At 46.1% G+C, this 14756-nt stretch overlaps 1 protein-coding gene across 6 annotated transcripts in view; it reads left to right on the forward strand.

Annotated features, from left to right (window-relative positions):
* Positions 1 to 14233, forward strand: part of akt3a (v-akt murine thymoma viral oncogene homolog 3a) — a 30317-nt gene extending 16084 nt beyond the window's left edge. For 4 of the 6 annotated variants that reach the window (XM_037272492.1, XM_037272494.1, XM_037272491.1 and 1 more), the window contains 11 exons: positions 1362 to 1473; positions 3446 to 3599; positions 3894 to 4025; positions 4319 to 4384; positions 4958 to 5026; positions 6787 to 6909; positions 6992 to 7120; positions 10680 to 10894; positions 10986 to 11073; positions 11154 to 11256; positions 11538 to 14233. In XM_037272492.1, the coding sequence (XP_037128387.1) occupies positions 1362 to 1473; positions 3446 to 3599; positions 3894 to 4025; positions 4319 to 4384; positions 4958 to 5026; positions 6787 to 6909; positions 6992 to 7120; positions 10680 to 10894; positions 10986 to 11073; positions 11154 to 11256; positions 11538 to 11623 (1277 nt within the window). In that variant the 3' untranslated portion in view covers positions 11624 to 14233. The remainder of the gene's footprint in view (positions 1 to 1361; positions 1474 to 3445; positions 3600 to 3893; positions 4026 to 4318; positions 4385 to 4957; positions 5027 to 6786; positions 6910 to 6991; positions 7121 to 10679; positions 10895 to 10985; positions 11074 to 11153; positions 11257 to 11537) is intronic. The other 2 variants (XM_037272493.1, XM_037272495.1) reach the window with 1 other exon arrangement.
* Positions 14234 to 14756: the final 523 nt, after the last annotated feature.

Here is a 14756-nt window from a genome sequence, read left to right on the forward strand (position 1 = left end):
AAGGAGAGACGGACGGATGGATGGAGTTCTCCTTTAAGGTCTGAATATTATTGCTAAAAAAAGATGAATGAAGGAATAACGCCACCTCGAATTTCTCTCAATGCTCTAAGCAATTGTATTATAAAGTCAAGCAGTCCTCGATTGTTCATGAGACGGACGGAGGAGGAAACGTGCGAGCACCAGCACGGAGGGCTGATTGTGAACAGATGAACGATGGAGGGATGCACTGCAAGTGGAAGCATCCCGAACAGACAGCGAGGAGGAGACGGGATCGGGGAAGGCGGAGGCAAAAGGAGTTTGTGCCGAGGACAAGCCGGGCCATACATCCGGCCCCGGCTGCTTGGCACTGCGCTGGCACCGCCACATCTGTTGCCCAAAGCTGCGAGGCCAGGTGGCGCGTGTGTGCGCGAGCGCGTGTGCGTGTTTGTTTATCTGTGTGCAAGCGAACAACAGAAGTGGTCAGATGGAGCAGAGACAGTACAGGCCTGTTCCCCGCAGAGTGACACACACACACACACGCACGCACACACACACACGCACACACACATCCACCCACTCACTAAACTGCTTGAGATTTTGCAGCCGCCTGCTGTGGCAAACTCAATTTTGATTGGAAACGCATGTGTGGAGGTGTGAGTGCTTTTTTGGCATGGGGCGGCCGCTGACCTTGTTTTCAGCCAGCGCAGCAGGTCAGGTACAAACTTTGCACACATGCGCTGGACCCGCGTGGCATCGCCATTAACCTTCTTGTCTAAATTTTGGGCGGCACCGAGACACCCTGCGCCGCACCAGACTCAAACACAAAACTGTGCTAGCGAGCGAGCCGAGGACATCACGAGGCCTTCTTCCCCGTCTGCGCCCGCAGCCAGCTCGACTCGCGGCCCCATCTGGCTCTGTGTGCGCACGTTTCTGCCTTTGTGTACAAATGGCCTAATGCGCTGCCCATTTTTTCGCCGCCGCGCGATTCTTCAGATATTCACCAGATGCGCATGTGCCGCAGCACATATTATCCTTTGGCACGGCCAAGCGGCTGCATTTGGAATCCTAGGCAATGGATGTTATTACCTTTTTTTTCTCTCCTTTTTAAAGCGATTCAAAGACCAGCTGCATCTGTGCTAATGGAACACGCTTGCCTAAAAGTCAGAGGGTTCCGCTAACACTATTATGACACAGTTGTTATTCTGCCTCTATATGTGTGCTCAAGACAGCCATCCATGATCTTGATCTTTTTAGTTTCTCATTTAAAAGTGAAATGACCTTTGAATGTAAACATGATCAAAGTCAGAAGTGAGTGCTATATGGACAGATTTTTAGCAGACTTTTCTAAGAACGCTGTAACAAGCCAAATGTCCCGTTGGCAGAATGCCAGCTGATGAAGACGGAGAGGCCCAAGCCCAACACCTTCATCATTCGCTGCCTCCAGTGGACCACCGTCATCGAGAGGACCTTCCATGTGGAATCCCCCGATGAGAGGTTAGTGAGCCCCAACGCCAAAAGACAACTTTTCACTTTATCCTGAAAGCACACACGCAAAAGTTTCCAAAAAAAAGTTGCCCACAATTTTCCATGACTAAAGTACGTTATTTATGATGTTGCATCCATTTCATCAAGGGCACGGGTAGGACTTGGTGTGTATGTACAGTAAGCGTGTGCACGCGTGTGTGTGTGTGTGTGTGTGTGTGTGTGTGTGTGTGTGTGTGCGCGCGTGTGTGCGTGTGAGTGAGTGAGGCGGGAGAGGAGACCTTTCAAGTAGCGTCGGCATAAATTCTCCAGCTGCTCGCTTGCTTTCTGAGGAGCTGAGGTGTTTATCTCCAGAAAATGAACAGCTTTGCCCAGAAGACCACAGATGCTCCTGTGCATCCTTCTCACTACACTATCTGCGTGTGTGTGTTTCTAATATATTGGTGCCTAGTCAGTCAAATAACCATGGGGTAATTAACACAAAAGAATATCTTTACATTGATGGTCTTGCTAAAAGTCAGGTGTAAACCAGATGTGCAATGCTAAAAGTGTCCTCCAAGGTGGGTTTCTTTTCTTTCTTTTTTGTTTTGTTTTTACTGTATCCGCGGCATTGTACTGGCAGCGGTCCAGCCGCTCACATGCTGGCGCGACGCCCGACTGTAGACAGGCCCATTATCTCTCATTAGCAAAAAAAAAACCCTCATTATAGTCAAAACACTCATACTAAGAGAGAGCGAGAGCATTTACGTATCTGCTTGGTGACCTTGAGAGAGTTCCCGTTGCTTTTCATGTCACCGCGCGCAACACGGCCGACCGAGAGCGCCATTGTAGTCGAGCGGGAAGCAGAGTTTGCCCTTGTTGCGGAGCGCGTACGCTACGCTCACAAGTCTTTGCACTCAAAAAGGGATTCAGATCTTGAAATAAAGTCGGGAGCGGCGTTTAGGTTGAGATAGATGTTCTTCCAAATCCTCGCGGGAAACATATGGGCATGGAACGCCAAGCAAAACACCCAGCGCTCATCATTTGGGAGTCAAACAGGTTTCATTATTCCCACCGCAAATCCCTGCTTGCTTGCTCGCGAGCGCCAAAGATTTTTGCAAAATTTGAACGCCGTCTTTGAAGGGCTCACCTCACTTCACTCGCTGCTCTGGTGTAACCCCGCAATGTGCCGTGGCGTTAAGTCTGTTTGAGCAAAGATCATCTGAGAGAGAGAGTCTCAAAGTCACATTCCACTAACAACTACATCAAATCAATAAAAAAATATATTTATATATATTTAAAAATACTTCTGTTGAGTGGATAAAATGATTCCTCAGCATCTGAAAATCAAAAACTGAACCCCCCCAAAATAAAAATGAAATCAATTAAAAAATATTTTAAAAATTGAAAATAAATAAAAAGGATTACATTAACAGGTGATTGTTATGTAAAGGTTAGCAAGCTTTGATTGTTTTCCAGTTACTCATCCATAAAATAAAATAAAGACAATATGTATTTTCAAGTATACATAAAAATATGAAATTATTGCATATTTTGTGTTGCTCTTAATACCATGGAAAACGCTCATAACCCCTGTCATTATATTTATCATTGTTATAAACAATAACCACACACACACACCTCCTAATTGACCAACTTTGTCCCAGCAGATGTTGAACAAGTCTGCTAATGAAAAGCCAATGGGGGGGAACAATGTTTGCAAACAACATTGCATTGTTCGCTGTAACACAGGGGCGTGTAACACACACACGCACACGCAGGCATGCACGCACCAGCAGGCATTAGTTCTGCTCCGTGATCATTGTTCATTGGCTTGATTCTCTTGGCGGCCATTTTCCTCTCTGTTAAACAAACGAGCGTTTGTGTCAATTTAAAGGGTGTTCAAGCCAAGCTGCCGTTTTTGCAGATAACCCGCGTTAGCCGTAGCGACATGTAGCGTCCGTCGTACGCCGGTGTCATTATCCAGTCTGTGGTCTCCTGGTAGAGATGAGTGGACGGAGGCCATCCAGATGGTGGCAGACAAGCTGCAGAAGCAAGAGGAGGAGAGGATCCAGTGTAGTCCCACCTCCAACATCGACAACATGGTGGAGGAGGAGATGGACATCTCCACCACGCATCACAAACGCAAGGTAGCTAACGTACGTATGGAAACATGACTCGTGTTGTCAAGCTTCATAGGGAGGGAAATCTTTTTTACATCTGGTTATTTCAATTGCCCTAAAATGTACAGGAAGTCAGCCATTTCGATTAGAAGCAGCCATTTTGAGGCAATGAAAATTTTTCTTTGACTCTAAATGCATATTCTTCAGAAATATGCTGAATTCCAAATTGTACGGGCACTGAACTTGGACCAACTTCTGCAAATTGTTGATACACCTTTTGTAACCTCCTAAAATTGTGCAGTGTTAAACTTTGGTTTTTTGTCCACCCAGACAATGAGCGACTTCGACTACCTGAAGCTGCTCGGAAAGGGAACGTTTGGGAAAGTGATTCTTGTCCGGGAGAAGGCCAGCGGGAAATACTATGCCATGAAGATTCTAAAAAAGGAAGTCATCATCGCCAAGGTCTTTCCTCAATTGACTTTTAAACTGCATTATTTTAGCCTCTTGAAACTTGTTTTCGGGGGCGGAGCTTAGAGTTTGAATAACATGCTTGCCTCTGAGAGGTCTTGTTATCACAAAAGTAAAACAAGGATAAGTAACAGGACAAGATGGAGAAGCCAAGCTAACAGCTAAGCTAACATGAAATGTAGTGTACCCAAACACCAGATGAATACTGAATTTCTGATGAATTTATCGACCTGTTTAGTGAATCTTTGTGATGGTTTGACATGCTGTTGTTGTGTTGTTGTGTACAGGATGAAGTGGCACACACACTCACAGAGAGCCGAGTGCTAAAAAACACCAGACACCCCTTTCTCACCGTAAGTCACATACGTGCCACACACACACACGACGGGGGGGTTCACACGTACTGTATGCACACATGCAAATGTGCTACATCTGCACTTACTCTCACACGAGGCGGCACATTGATCCTATACGTACCTGCGTCTCTGGAGGCTAATTACGCGCCAGGCATCAAATTGTGGGACAATAATGGACGCATCTGTTAGCCGTTTGCTGTTTGCGCAGACACATCAGCTCCCGCTAACTTCCGTCTGCTCCAAATACTTTTTTTTCCTTTATACCACTGTCACATCTGCAGCCACAAAGCGACGCAAAGACCAACTGTTCTTTTGTTTAGTTCCTCTATCCTTCAAAGTAAACACTTCTCGCATGATTGTTTGCCGAAGCGCATACGGAGATGAACCATCTAAAGCTACGGATGCTAGTCTGGTTTTGTTTGTTGCGCCTGCTGTTTTCATTCTCGAACGATGGCAATGACATTCAAGATGGTGAAAGTCACCTGTACGCCTTGTATTTCTTGCAGTGATACAATGTTGTCCTTTGAGTGCATGTGCAAATTAAACACGCGTTTGTTGTGTTTGTTTCAGTCATTGAAGTATTCGTTCCAGACAAAAGACCGCCTCTGTTTTGTCATGGAGTATGTGAACGGCGGAGAGGTAAGACGTGAGACACTCGACATACTATAGTATTTCAGTATTCCCCCACTATATCACCCTTCACTTGTTTGTTTAAGCATTCGTTTTCTGACTTTTTTGTAATTCAATTCAAATTAATTCATTTATTTCAAATTGAATTGCTAAGTAGTACAATGCAATTTTCAAAAGCCACAAAAAGTCAATTGGTCGTCTATCCCTGCGTATTTAAGAAATTTCACGGGAAAAATGTGTCTTTTCTTCTATGCAATTGAGTAGGCGTCAGTTAATCACAAATGAAGTAGCCGAGCTTTACTGTATACAATGCAGAGATGTGCTAACAGTGAGCCACTTAAGGGGACTGTTGAGTCAATTTGCCAGCCAATTGGCTCGTCACGCGTCTCCTCCTCATCCTCCGGCTGCTTGTCGACTGTCGACTCACCTGTGGGCCTCCAGCAGCCAGAATGACAGTCGGAGACAAAATGAGTTTGGATCCCCCCCACTTTTCCCCATTTCTCAGCCTTTTAATCGGCACCATTTGCAATCTTGCCTCATTCCCTTAGTGTGGCCATCACCTGCTGCCCGCCTTCCAGCGAGCAAGGCGCATCGCGGCGCTCGGCGCCAGGCCTGGGCCAACGCTCGCCCGAGACGGCGGCAAACACACGCCGCAAATAGACAGACCCTCGTCGGACAAATTGTGAGCGCGCGTACTGCACGGGTGCCGCCAATTACAAAGCTGCCACAGTCGCAGCTGCCAGCGCGCTGATCAAGGCCCACCTGTCGTGTTAGAGCGTGCACGCACACACACAGCAAGGTGATCCATCCGTGAGCATCACTCCAGCGGCCATATGCAAACCTCCCTGAGCAATTAATGGGGAGATGTGTGCCCCGTGGCCGCGTGGGTAATTTGTACCACTCTGCTGTGGGCCGTGCGTGTGACAAGTGACAGCAGAGAGTGAAACTATGAGGCCAACACGGAAAAGCGTTGTGTAGTGGGGGGGCTGGGGGTTCACGCCAACTGTGACACAAACAAAACACTTGAACACTTGTATTTTTTCAATTTTTTTAGGAATATAGTTGTCTTCATTTTTTTTTAGATAAAGATTGTTTGTTAGACTTAAGTACATCAGTATTTGATTAACAAAAAAAGCATCGTCCCAGGAGTACAAAGTCTTTGTGCTCCAGAAAAGTTCTATTAGAATAACAACACCACCTCCCCCCCCCCCCCCCTTATGGTATGAAAACTTATGGTATGAGAATAAAGTCATATTTTAATTTTAAAAAAGTTGTATTTTTTAGGAAAAAGAAAATAATGTATTAATGCCTTTGCATTAATGATGCGAGTTAATTTTTTTTGCCAGCAAGGAAGCAGGTTGGTGTGAATGAAAATGGAGGCTGGGAGGGGGGCAGATAGTGCACTAATGAGTGTCACGCCGGAGGCTTGGGGGAGGGGCGTGGCGCTCCATGCCGCCTCCCTTTAACTGGACTGGCGTATTGATTAAGAGTTTGGCCCTCGTCGCCCAACTCCACGCCAGCGCCTCGTCAGCCTCGCCTGAGGTTGGTGCGCGCCGAATGGGGGTGTGCGCTTGTAGATGAGGTGCCAGCTGCTGAGTGCCTCCATACCCCCCCCTCCGTCTTTTCGCCCTCCCCTCCGCCATCTATCATCTCAATATGGTGTGCAGGCAGCCAGTTTGTGTTGTGCTAATTTCCTCCAATAAATCAGTAATTATTGCTGCGCCGTCCCTGCTGTCTCCCTATACCCTCCCTCCGCCTTTCCCCCGCAGCTGTTTTTCCACTTGTCCAGAGAGCGGGTGTTCTCCGAGGAGCGCACGCGATTCTACGGCGCCGAGATCGTCTCGGCGCTGGATTACCTGCACTCGGCCAAGATCGTGTACCGCGACCTCAAGGTAAACACCGGCACTGGATGCTCAGGTGGCTAATTTACCACAAGCGACTTGGCTAACTGATTATTGATGCTCTCCCTCCCAGCTGGAGAACTTGATGCTGGATAAAGATGGCCACATCAAGATAACCGACTTCGGCCTGTGCAAGGAAGGCATCACGGACGCCGCCACCATGAAGACCTTCTGCGGCACGCCCGAGTACCTCGCACCCGAGGTAACCTTGGCACCACTCGCACGTTTATGTCAAAGCAGGCCCCAACCCGGTCTCTCATGAAAGCCGACACAAGAGCAAATTTGAAAAAGATACACACGACATTAGTTTGATTACTGGGTTTGTTTAGTAGTCTGATGTAATAGATGTACGAATATTTTCCATCTATAAAACACAACCTCTTGGGCTACAAAAGAGTTAGTTAAACACAGCAGCTAAATTAGAACGAGCTTGAACTTCTAATGGTTGATTTAAGCCAGCGTGCATCCAGCTCCAAGGCCAGGAGATCAACTGGCGAGCGTGCGGGCCTGTGGGTGGCGACGTGGGGACTAAGGCAGCAGGGGAGCGTCATGGCGTCGTACATCCCACTTGAAAAAAGTAGCGAGGACAATTTGGCGCAGCATTTTCATCTTTTTTTTTGTTTTTTTTTGTTTTGTTCAAGTGCCTTTCTTGCGTGCCAAAAGCTGATTGGAGGCTGCTAGTTATTTTTCACAGGATGTGCGTTTATGCACCCGTGTGTGTGTTGCAGTAGAAAGTGCGGGCTAAAGTGAGGCAGATGGCGGCAGATGGGCGAGGTTGGAGGAAGGTGCTCGGAAAAAACCTGGAAATCTACACCGCCGCCGCTCGTCCGCCCGCCCGCACGCTCTGCTTGCCGCCCGCGTGTAAAAATAACACAGTGTGCTCCCAGCCAAGTTCCAGAGATGCAAAGTAGCTGGGATCAAACAGAGGAGGGGAGAGGGGGGGTTCGCTGGTGGGGTCTTGAACGCAGACAGCGATGAGATGGCAGAGGAAATATTTCAGGGTTAGCTGATGGTAATTTTGATGCTTCCTGTGTGTGCAAAGGCCACCCAATGTGGGCTTGTGTCATTAGGTATTGGATTAGAAAGTGCGACATGACGCAATAATAATCAGAATCTTTTGGAAAAAATGCAGCATGGTGGCGTGCAGGTCTTGGTTTTGTCCAATTGAGGCATCAAAAAATGTGGTTAACAGCATTAATTAAACAAAATCATACAAAGCAGAATGTTGCAAGACAACACTCAATTTTGAATATTTGAAGATGTCTTTGAAAAATACTGTTAAGTGTTGCAAGATACTGTTCATTTCAAAACAAACCTAATATGTGAAATTGTAAATAAATGTAGAATTATTTTACCAAATATCACACATTTCTTTTACTAGAAAACAAACAAGTTAAAAGGAATACACATTTAAAAGTCGAATGTCACAAAAACCAATATATATATATTTTTTTCAAAAATTACTTAATATTTTTAAAATGTTACAGGATACTAGGCATTTCTTTATTTAAAAATAAAAAAAATGTTTCACAATTTTATTCTTATTTTTTTTTCATTGTGACGCTTCAACGTGTTTTAGCAGAGGCTCACACGTCAACCGAACAATGAAACCATCAAACTTGCGTTGTGATTCAACACATCAGCATCAATCAGTCCACCTCAAATCGCCATCGCTGCACCTTTTTGTGTCAACATGTACAAAATGTCTCCCCTTTGACACTGGCAACATGTGTTCGAGTGTGTGTGTTTACTGTGATCACGTGTACGCCCGCTGGCGATACGGGCCGCTAGCTGCCCCGGGCGAGCCGCGCGTTCCCGTCCTTGATCCCTGTCTTGGCTGCCAAAGCCCCCCCGACCCATGCCATCATCTCGCCGCTTCCGAAATCCATCCCCCAGCCCCTCCTCTGCCTCTCTTTTGTCTCATCCCGTTTTTCCCTTCGCTTAAACATGCGCACGTCTTTTGAAGTCGTGAGGTCAGCTGTGCTGCCTCAAAAAACAAGTCCAAACGTGCACACACACTCGCCGGCGGCTGTGGGGCGGCGATCTGGCTGCGCGAGGATTAATCTGCTCCCTGCCTGCGACCGAGCTGCCACCTCTTTTTCCCCCCCCTCTCAATTTTGTCTCTCCTTGTTTTCGGCAGTTGGAAAAGTTGCGGGCTAAATATTCCATCTGTCTGTCAAGTGCTGCTGGCCTTAAGATAACCCTTTTTATTTCATTTTATTTAAGCATTTAAATAGTTGTGTTACTCTTACAACCTAATAATTTGGTTTAAAGTGAAAAAAAGGTTCTGTTAGGATGTCACACAAATTTTTAAAGTAGAAAATACATTTTCCAAATTTAATCAGTTTAATATTTTTGGGGTTGTTCTTGCATGCTCTTCAACATCTCCTTGTTTAGCGTACTTTAAAAACTCAAGCGGCTTAATATTGCATCTGGTGTTAGCCGCCATGTTCGCTCTCCAGTTGTAGTGTGCGGCGCTGGCAGTGGCCCATCTTCCTCCAGCAAGCTTCTCCTTCTTCTTGTGACTTGCCAGCAGCGTGCAAACATCACACATGAAATATCTATCACCATACAACCACTTCCATAGTTGTTTTGCTTCCCAAACTCAACAATTGATGACAATGTTTTGTTTTGCATCCTTGTCACAGCTGCTTGCGCTTGCCTTATTGATTACAGCCGCAAGTATTTCGTTTTGTCTGGCATGCAGCACTACCGTCATTCATTTCATCAACCCCGCCCAATGAAAACAAAATGTCTCAAACAACTTTACTCGATCTTGGCACCGAATGTTTTGATTCTAATGGACTTCTTAAGTTGATCTTGGCATTTAATGAGCTAAAGGTCTGCCGCGTATGCACTGCGAGCGTCAAAAGACAATGCCTGTGTTTCGCTCGTTAGGTTTGTTGGTGCGGGTTGGCTCGCTCCTGCTCGCTCGCCTGCCCGCCTGGCCGGCCGGCCTGCTCCATTATTCTTAACAGTGAGAAGATGCTATTATTATTGGCGAAATGTACGGCATATGCCGCTCTGGACGCTCTCCAACCCTGCCAGTCTGTCCGTCACCACACACACACACATACACATAGGCACACCCGCACTCGCACACTCATCATAGCGTCACATGTTAATCAGCTTGTGATGTTAATGAGCACCTGAAGTAGCTCTGCCTCGCTCGCGACGGGATGAAGGCGAACCAGATGGACGAGGCAAGAGTGGGCCAGGTGCGCGAGACCACTTTGATAGCGTCGCCGAGTTGCCGTGACCCGCCCGTGCTCGCGGCCCGCCCCGGCTCGGCCCGCCTTCTCCATCCGGGGACGAGCGGGGCCTCTGAAGACCCGCCACCCGCTGATGTTTGCCATCTCTGCTTTTTTTTTTTAATGCTTCCCTGCAGCCGCCTTCCTCGGCGCCATATTGACTCGGCTGCGCTTTATCTCCTGGCTCATCTGTCCGCTACTTCGTCTTTTTCTTCACCACCGTGGGCGCTTTGGTGCTAGTAAAAGAAATGCACACACGCAGAATGCAAGCAGATGTCTCGTAAGAAAGACAAACAAAATGTTGTTTAAAGTCACGTTTTGCCTTATTTCTCACTACATTTATTCAGTTTAACCGGTTAGCTCAGTCGCCGCCACACTCTTCACATGGACAATAACTCTTTTTTTTTTTTATGATTTGTTGTTGTCATTTGATCCTTTGTGCTGGACGCACTTTGGTACTGCTCCCAAAGTAAATTTGAGGCCAAGAAAAAAATTGATATCTGCTGTCAGGTGCTGGAGGACAACGACTACGGGCGGGCGGTGGACTGGTGGGGCCTGGGCGTGGTGACGTACGAGATGATGTGCGGCCGCCTGCCCTTCTACAACCAGGACCACGAGAAGCTCTTTGAGCTCATCCTGATGGAGGACATCAAGTTCCCGCGCACGCTCTCGGCCGACGCCAAGTCACTGCTTTCGGGACTCCTCATCAAGGACCCGAACAAACGGTGCGTGTTGGAAAGTTTTCTTTTCCTACTCTCTGATCATATGTAGCTTCAAAGCACGTACATGGTTTTTTTTTTGTCTTTGCTAAACTAGGCTCGGCGGTGGACCAGATGACGCCAAAGAAATAATGAGGCACAGTTTCTTTACCGGAGTCGACTGGCAGCATGTGTATGACAAAAAGGTGCGGATGCACGTACCAAATATTCAGTACTGTACTCTTGAGTTTTTCACCGCATCCTCTCGGCCCGCCGTCTGCTCCAGATGGTTCCTCCGTTCAAGCCTCAAGTGACGTCGGAGACGGACACCAGGTACTTTGACGAGGAGTTCACGGCGCAGACCATCACCGTGACGCCGCCGGAGAAATGTGAGTCTTCCTCGCGTCTACGTAGTTGCCGTTTTTTGTGGCCACCCTGAATGAGACTGACCAAGACCAGAACTCATAGAGACCAAGACACAAGACATTTGGGAGTTGAGACTAAGGCAAGACTATCAAAAATCAATTCTTAAAAACCATGACATGTCCCAACTCAGGCTAACTTGATGAATAGAGCACTTTAAAAACAATTGTGTTGACTTAACTGTACAAATGATGGCCTCCCAACGAGTAACTTGCTGCTTCTGTGGGTATTGTCTTGCACACACCAGTCGACGAGGACGGCATGGACTGTTTGGACAACGAGAGACGACCGCACTTCCCGCAGTTCTCCTACTCGGCCAGCGGGCGGGAATGAACCACACGCCCCCTCTAACCCCGCCCCCTGCTGTGACATCATTACAGCTGGTCTATGAGATCATCAGCGTGGGACACTCAAAAGAGGAAACCACAGCTTTCGGACCCGGGAGAATCTACCCAAGGAAGGATTTTGCCATCCTTTTTCCTTTTTGTCAGCCATTTTTGTCTCATTCATGGTTTACGAAGGGAGCGAAAGGTACGAAGGCGGTTAGCCGCTAATGTGACGGGCCCCGGTACGACTGCTGCGCTTTGACTGGTTCGTTCCTCGCTGGCCATGCACACATACACATACACACACACACACGCGTGACTCGGTTGTAAACTCAGGCTTTTCTTGCACACGTGAACCATTCTGGGATCGACTGAGCGGGTCTGGTAGGCAGGAGTTGACTCAGGTGCAATTTCCCACTCGTCGTTGCTGCTATTCCAACTTCCGCCTCTAGGACGCATACTCTATGCGTCTCTTCAACCGGACTACTGCTAAACAGATCTATCGCTAGTAGGACTGGGTCATATAACCTTCAAATAAAACCTAATTTTCCTCATGACAATATTTGAAACAAGCTTGACTTTTTTGCTCCTGATACCAAAACAAGCTTGGAAACAGTTCTCTTTGCCCAACATTAATTTGCATCAACTTCGACAGAAATAGTAGGAATAAAAAGCTACATTTTTGCAGATACATTGCTATTGGTCTCATTATTGAGCACTCAAAAAGTCTGAACAAAATCAAACTGTCCAAAAACCAAAGCAATATTTCCCATAGGAAATCATGTAAATCCACCTAATCCATGAGAGTCACTTTTTTTCAGATTTACAATTTCATCACAATCCCCTTTTCATTTACAACCATGTTGTCAGTGTACGCAGTGCATGTCAACAAGGATCCTCGCTGAAAATAAAAGTTGTCCTGAGCAATAAACGGGACATAATCAATAGAATGGAAGTATGGCCCAGCCCTAACTGCTAGCTAGCGACACATCTATGCCTCAGCTTGCTAACTCGCTGCTACCGTGGTCGCTAGGTCGCATCCATGCGGATCTAGCCGACAAACGACATAACCGATCGAGGATGTCACCTTGGCACGCGAGGAGGTTCACGTTCAAGCGCAGCAGTTCCCCAACCACGCCCCTTTATAGCTTTACGACCCACAATGCAACGCTCGCCCGTCAATTTAAGACTGGAGGCCGGCGCCACGCAACGCCGCCGTGGATGCAAACGTATTTATAATGAGGATCTTTCCTTGGTGGAAGTACTTCTGGCTTATTTATTATCCCGCTCATCGTCCCCTTTTTCTATTTGACTTTTTTCTATTAACCGACAGGCGATTCTACCGGACGAGTCTTTGTGCGTTAGGGCTGAGAAAACAAAATGGCCGAAGAATGTAGGAGGGGGACCCGGTTCTGTCGCTTATTACCTCCGCCAAGCATTATTTGTGTATTTATTACTTTGTTTGTTAGGCCGCTTGTGTGCAGGACCAACGCCTTGCCTGGCGGAGGCCTTGTGGCCGTGAGAGGTTGCTGGAGAGCACAGACCTCCACCAAGGGCTTTTTATATTTTATTGGGACCCATATTCATGACTTCATAGAAGATTCCACTGTAGATGACTATATGCACTTTTCACCCCCCCCCCCCAAAATAATCTGTGAATTATTTATAATTTTTATGTTTTGTTTTGTTTCACTATAAACGTGAATTCAGATATGAATGACAAATAGTAATTTTGTCTGTATGTCTCTTTGTTCAAAGCTAGAGTTACCTTGGTGGAGGTCTGAGTTTTTGGAGCTCTTCTGTTGTTGTTTTCTCTTGTTTTGTTTTTTCGAGGTCTTCTTTGTGTATTGCGATCAAACTGTGACGAGCGCAGACGACCGGATACCGGATACGCGGCAACTTTACTGATAAGCACTTGAAATGTTTGTGTGAGTTGGACAGGAAAAGTGAGGCGCAAGTAGAAATGCAGAGGACGACTGTGAAAGAGGACAAGCGGAAGTGGAAGAAAAGTGAAGGCAAGTCAGCACTGAAGAAGGCTGGAGAAAGAATCACCAGCGACATTGTAAGTTTGAAAGCACCATGCCGTCGTGATTATCGGCCGATCCCAGTTCCGATCCGGCTTGCCTGTTGAGGACTTTACATTTTTTAAACGCGAGTGAGAATGTTCATTTATCTGTATGCGATGGACTGCGGGTGGCCAGTACAGGGTCCAAGTCAGCTGGGGTGGGCTCCAGCTGCAGAACCACGTTTTGTCACGTCAGTCGTTGGTTGAAGCGGTCGCGTCTTCCAACGTTGCAGCCGGCCGGTCCTTCCGTGTTTGTTTGTCTTCGTCACACGCCACCAAAGCCTTACGCTTTCCCTCCAAAACAATGACGGAAAAGGTTTGATTCATTTCAGTAAAAACGAAAAAAAAAAAAAAACTACAACATCTTTTGATGCATTTAACGTACGATGCAGTTGAAATAGACAAAATGTATGTCATGCTATTTATTATCATTTGAATGTCACTGTGTTACTATCACTTGAATTTGTTTTCTAATTAATTTATTGGATGTCTTTGTGTTCATTCTGCAGTCAGACTTCTTTTGAAAAAAATAAATGCATCCCTTTTATTCTTTCCACGTCTCATAGACGACATGCACAACGGACATGAAGCCAAAAGGAATCCTTCTTTGTCGAGTCACCTACCTGATAGTTCAAAAGCGACTATTTCTTCCGTCCCCCAAGTATTCAAAATTAAATTAAAAACGAAGGAATCTTAATCAAATCTTCAAATTTAGGATTAAATAGAAAACACTAAAATAAGATCAGAAACAGAAATGTTTGTTCGACTTGTGCCCTCTAGTGGTGATTTCTTTTATTTTTTTTACACGCGCACAATTTGACCCAAAATTAAGAACCGTTTTAACGTTTGAACTAGAATTCATATTTACAATACAGTCATCAATAAAAAATATATATATTAATGTGATTCAATCAATTATATTTTAATTCAATTTCCCTTCAGTTTGGGGTTAAAAAATTAAATATGCACAAGGGAAATAGATTTTTTTTTTAAATGTTATGAATTACTTTTTACTGGCATTAAAATACAACATAATAGCTCTTTATTATTTGTAGCGCTTTCTCAATAGCTTTTG

The sequence above is a fragment of the Syngnathus acus genome, chromosome 15, assembly GCF_901709675.1.
Source record: "Syngnathus acus chromosome 15, fSynAcu1.2, whole genome shotgun sequence".
NCBI classification, from domain to species: Eukaryota; Metazoa; Chordata; class Actinopteri; order Syngnathiformes; family Syngnathidae; genus Syngnathus; species Syngnathus acus.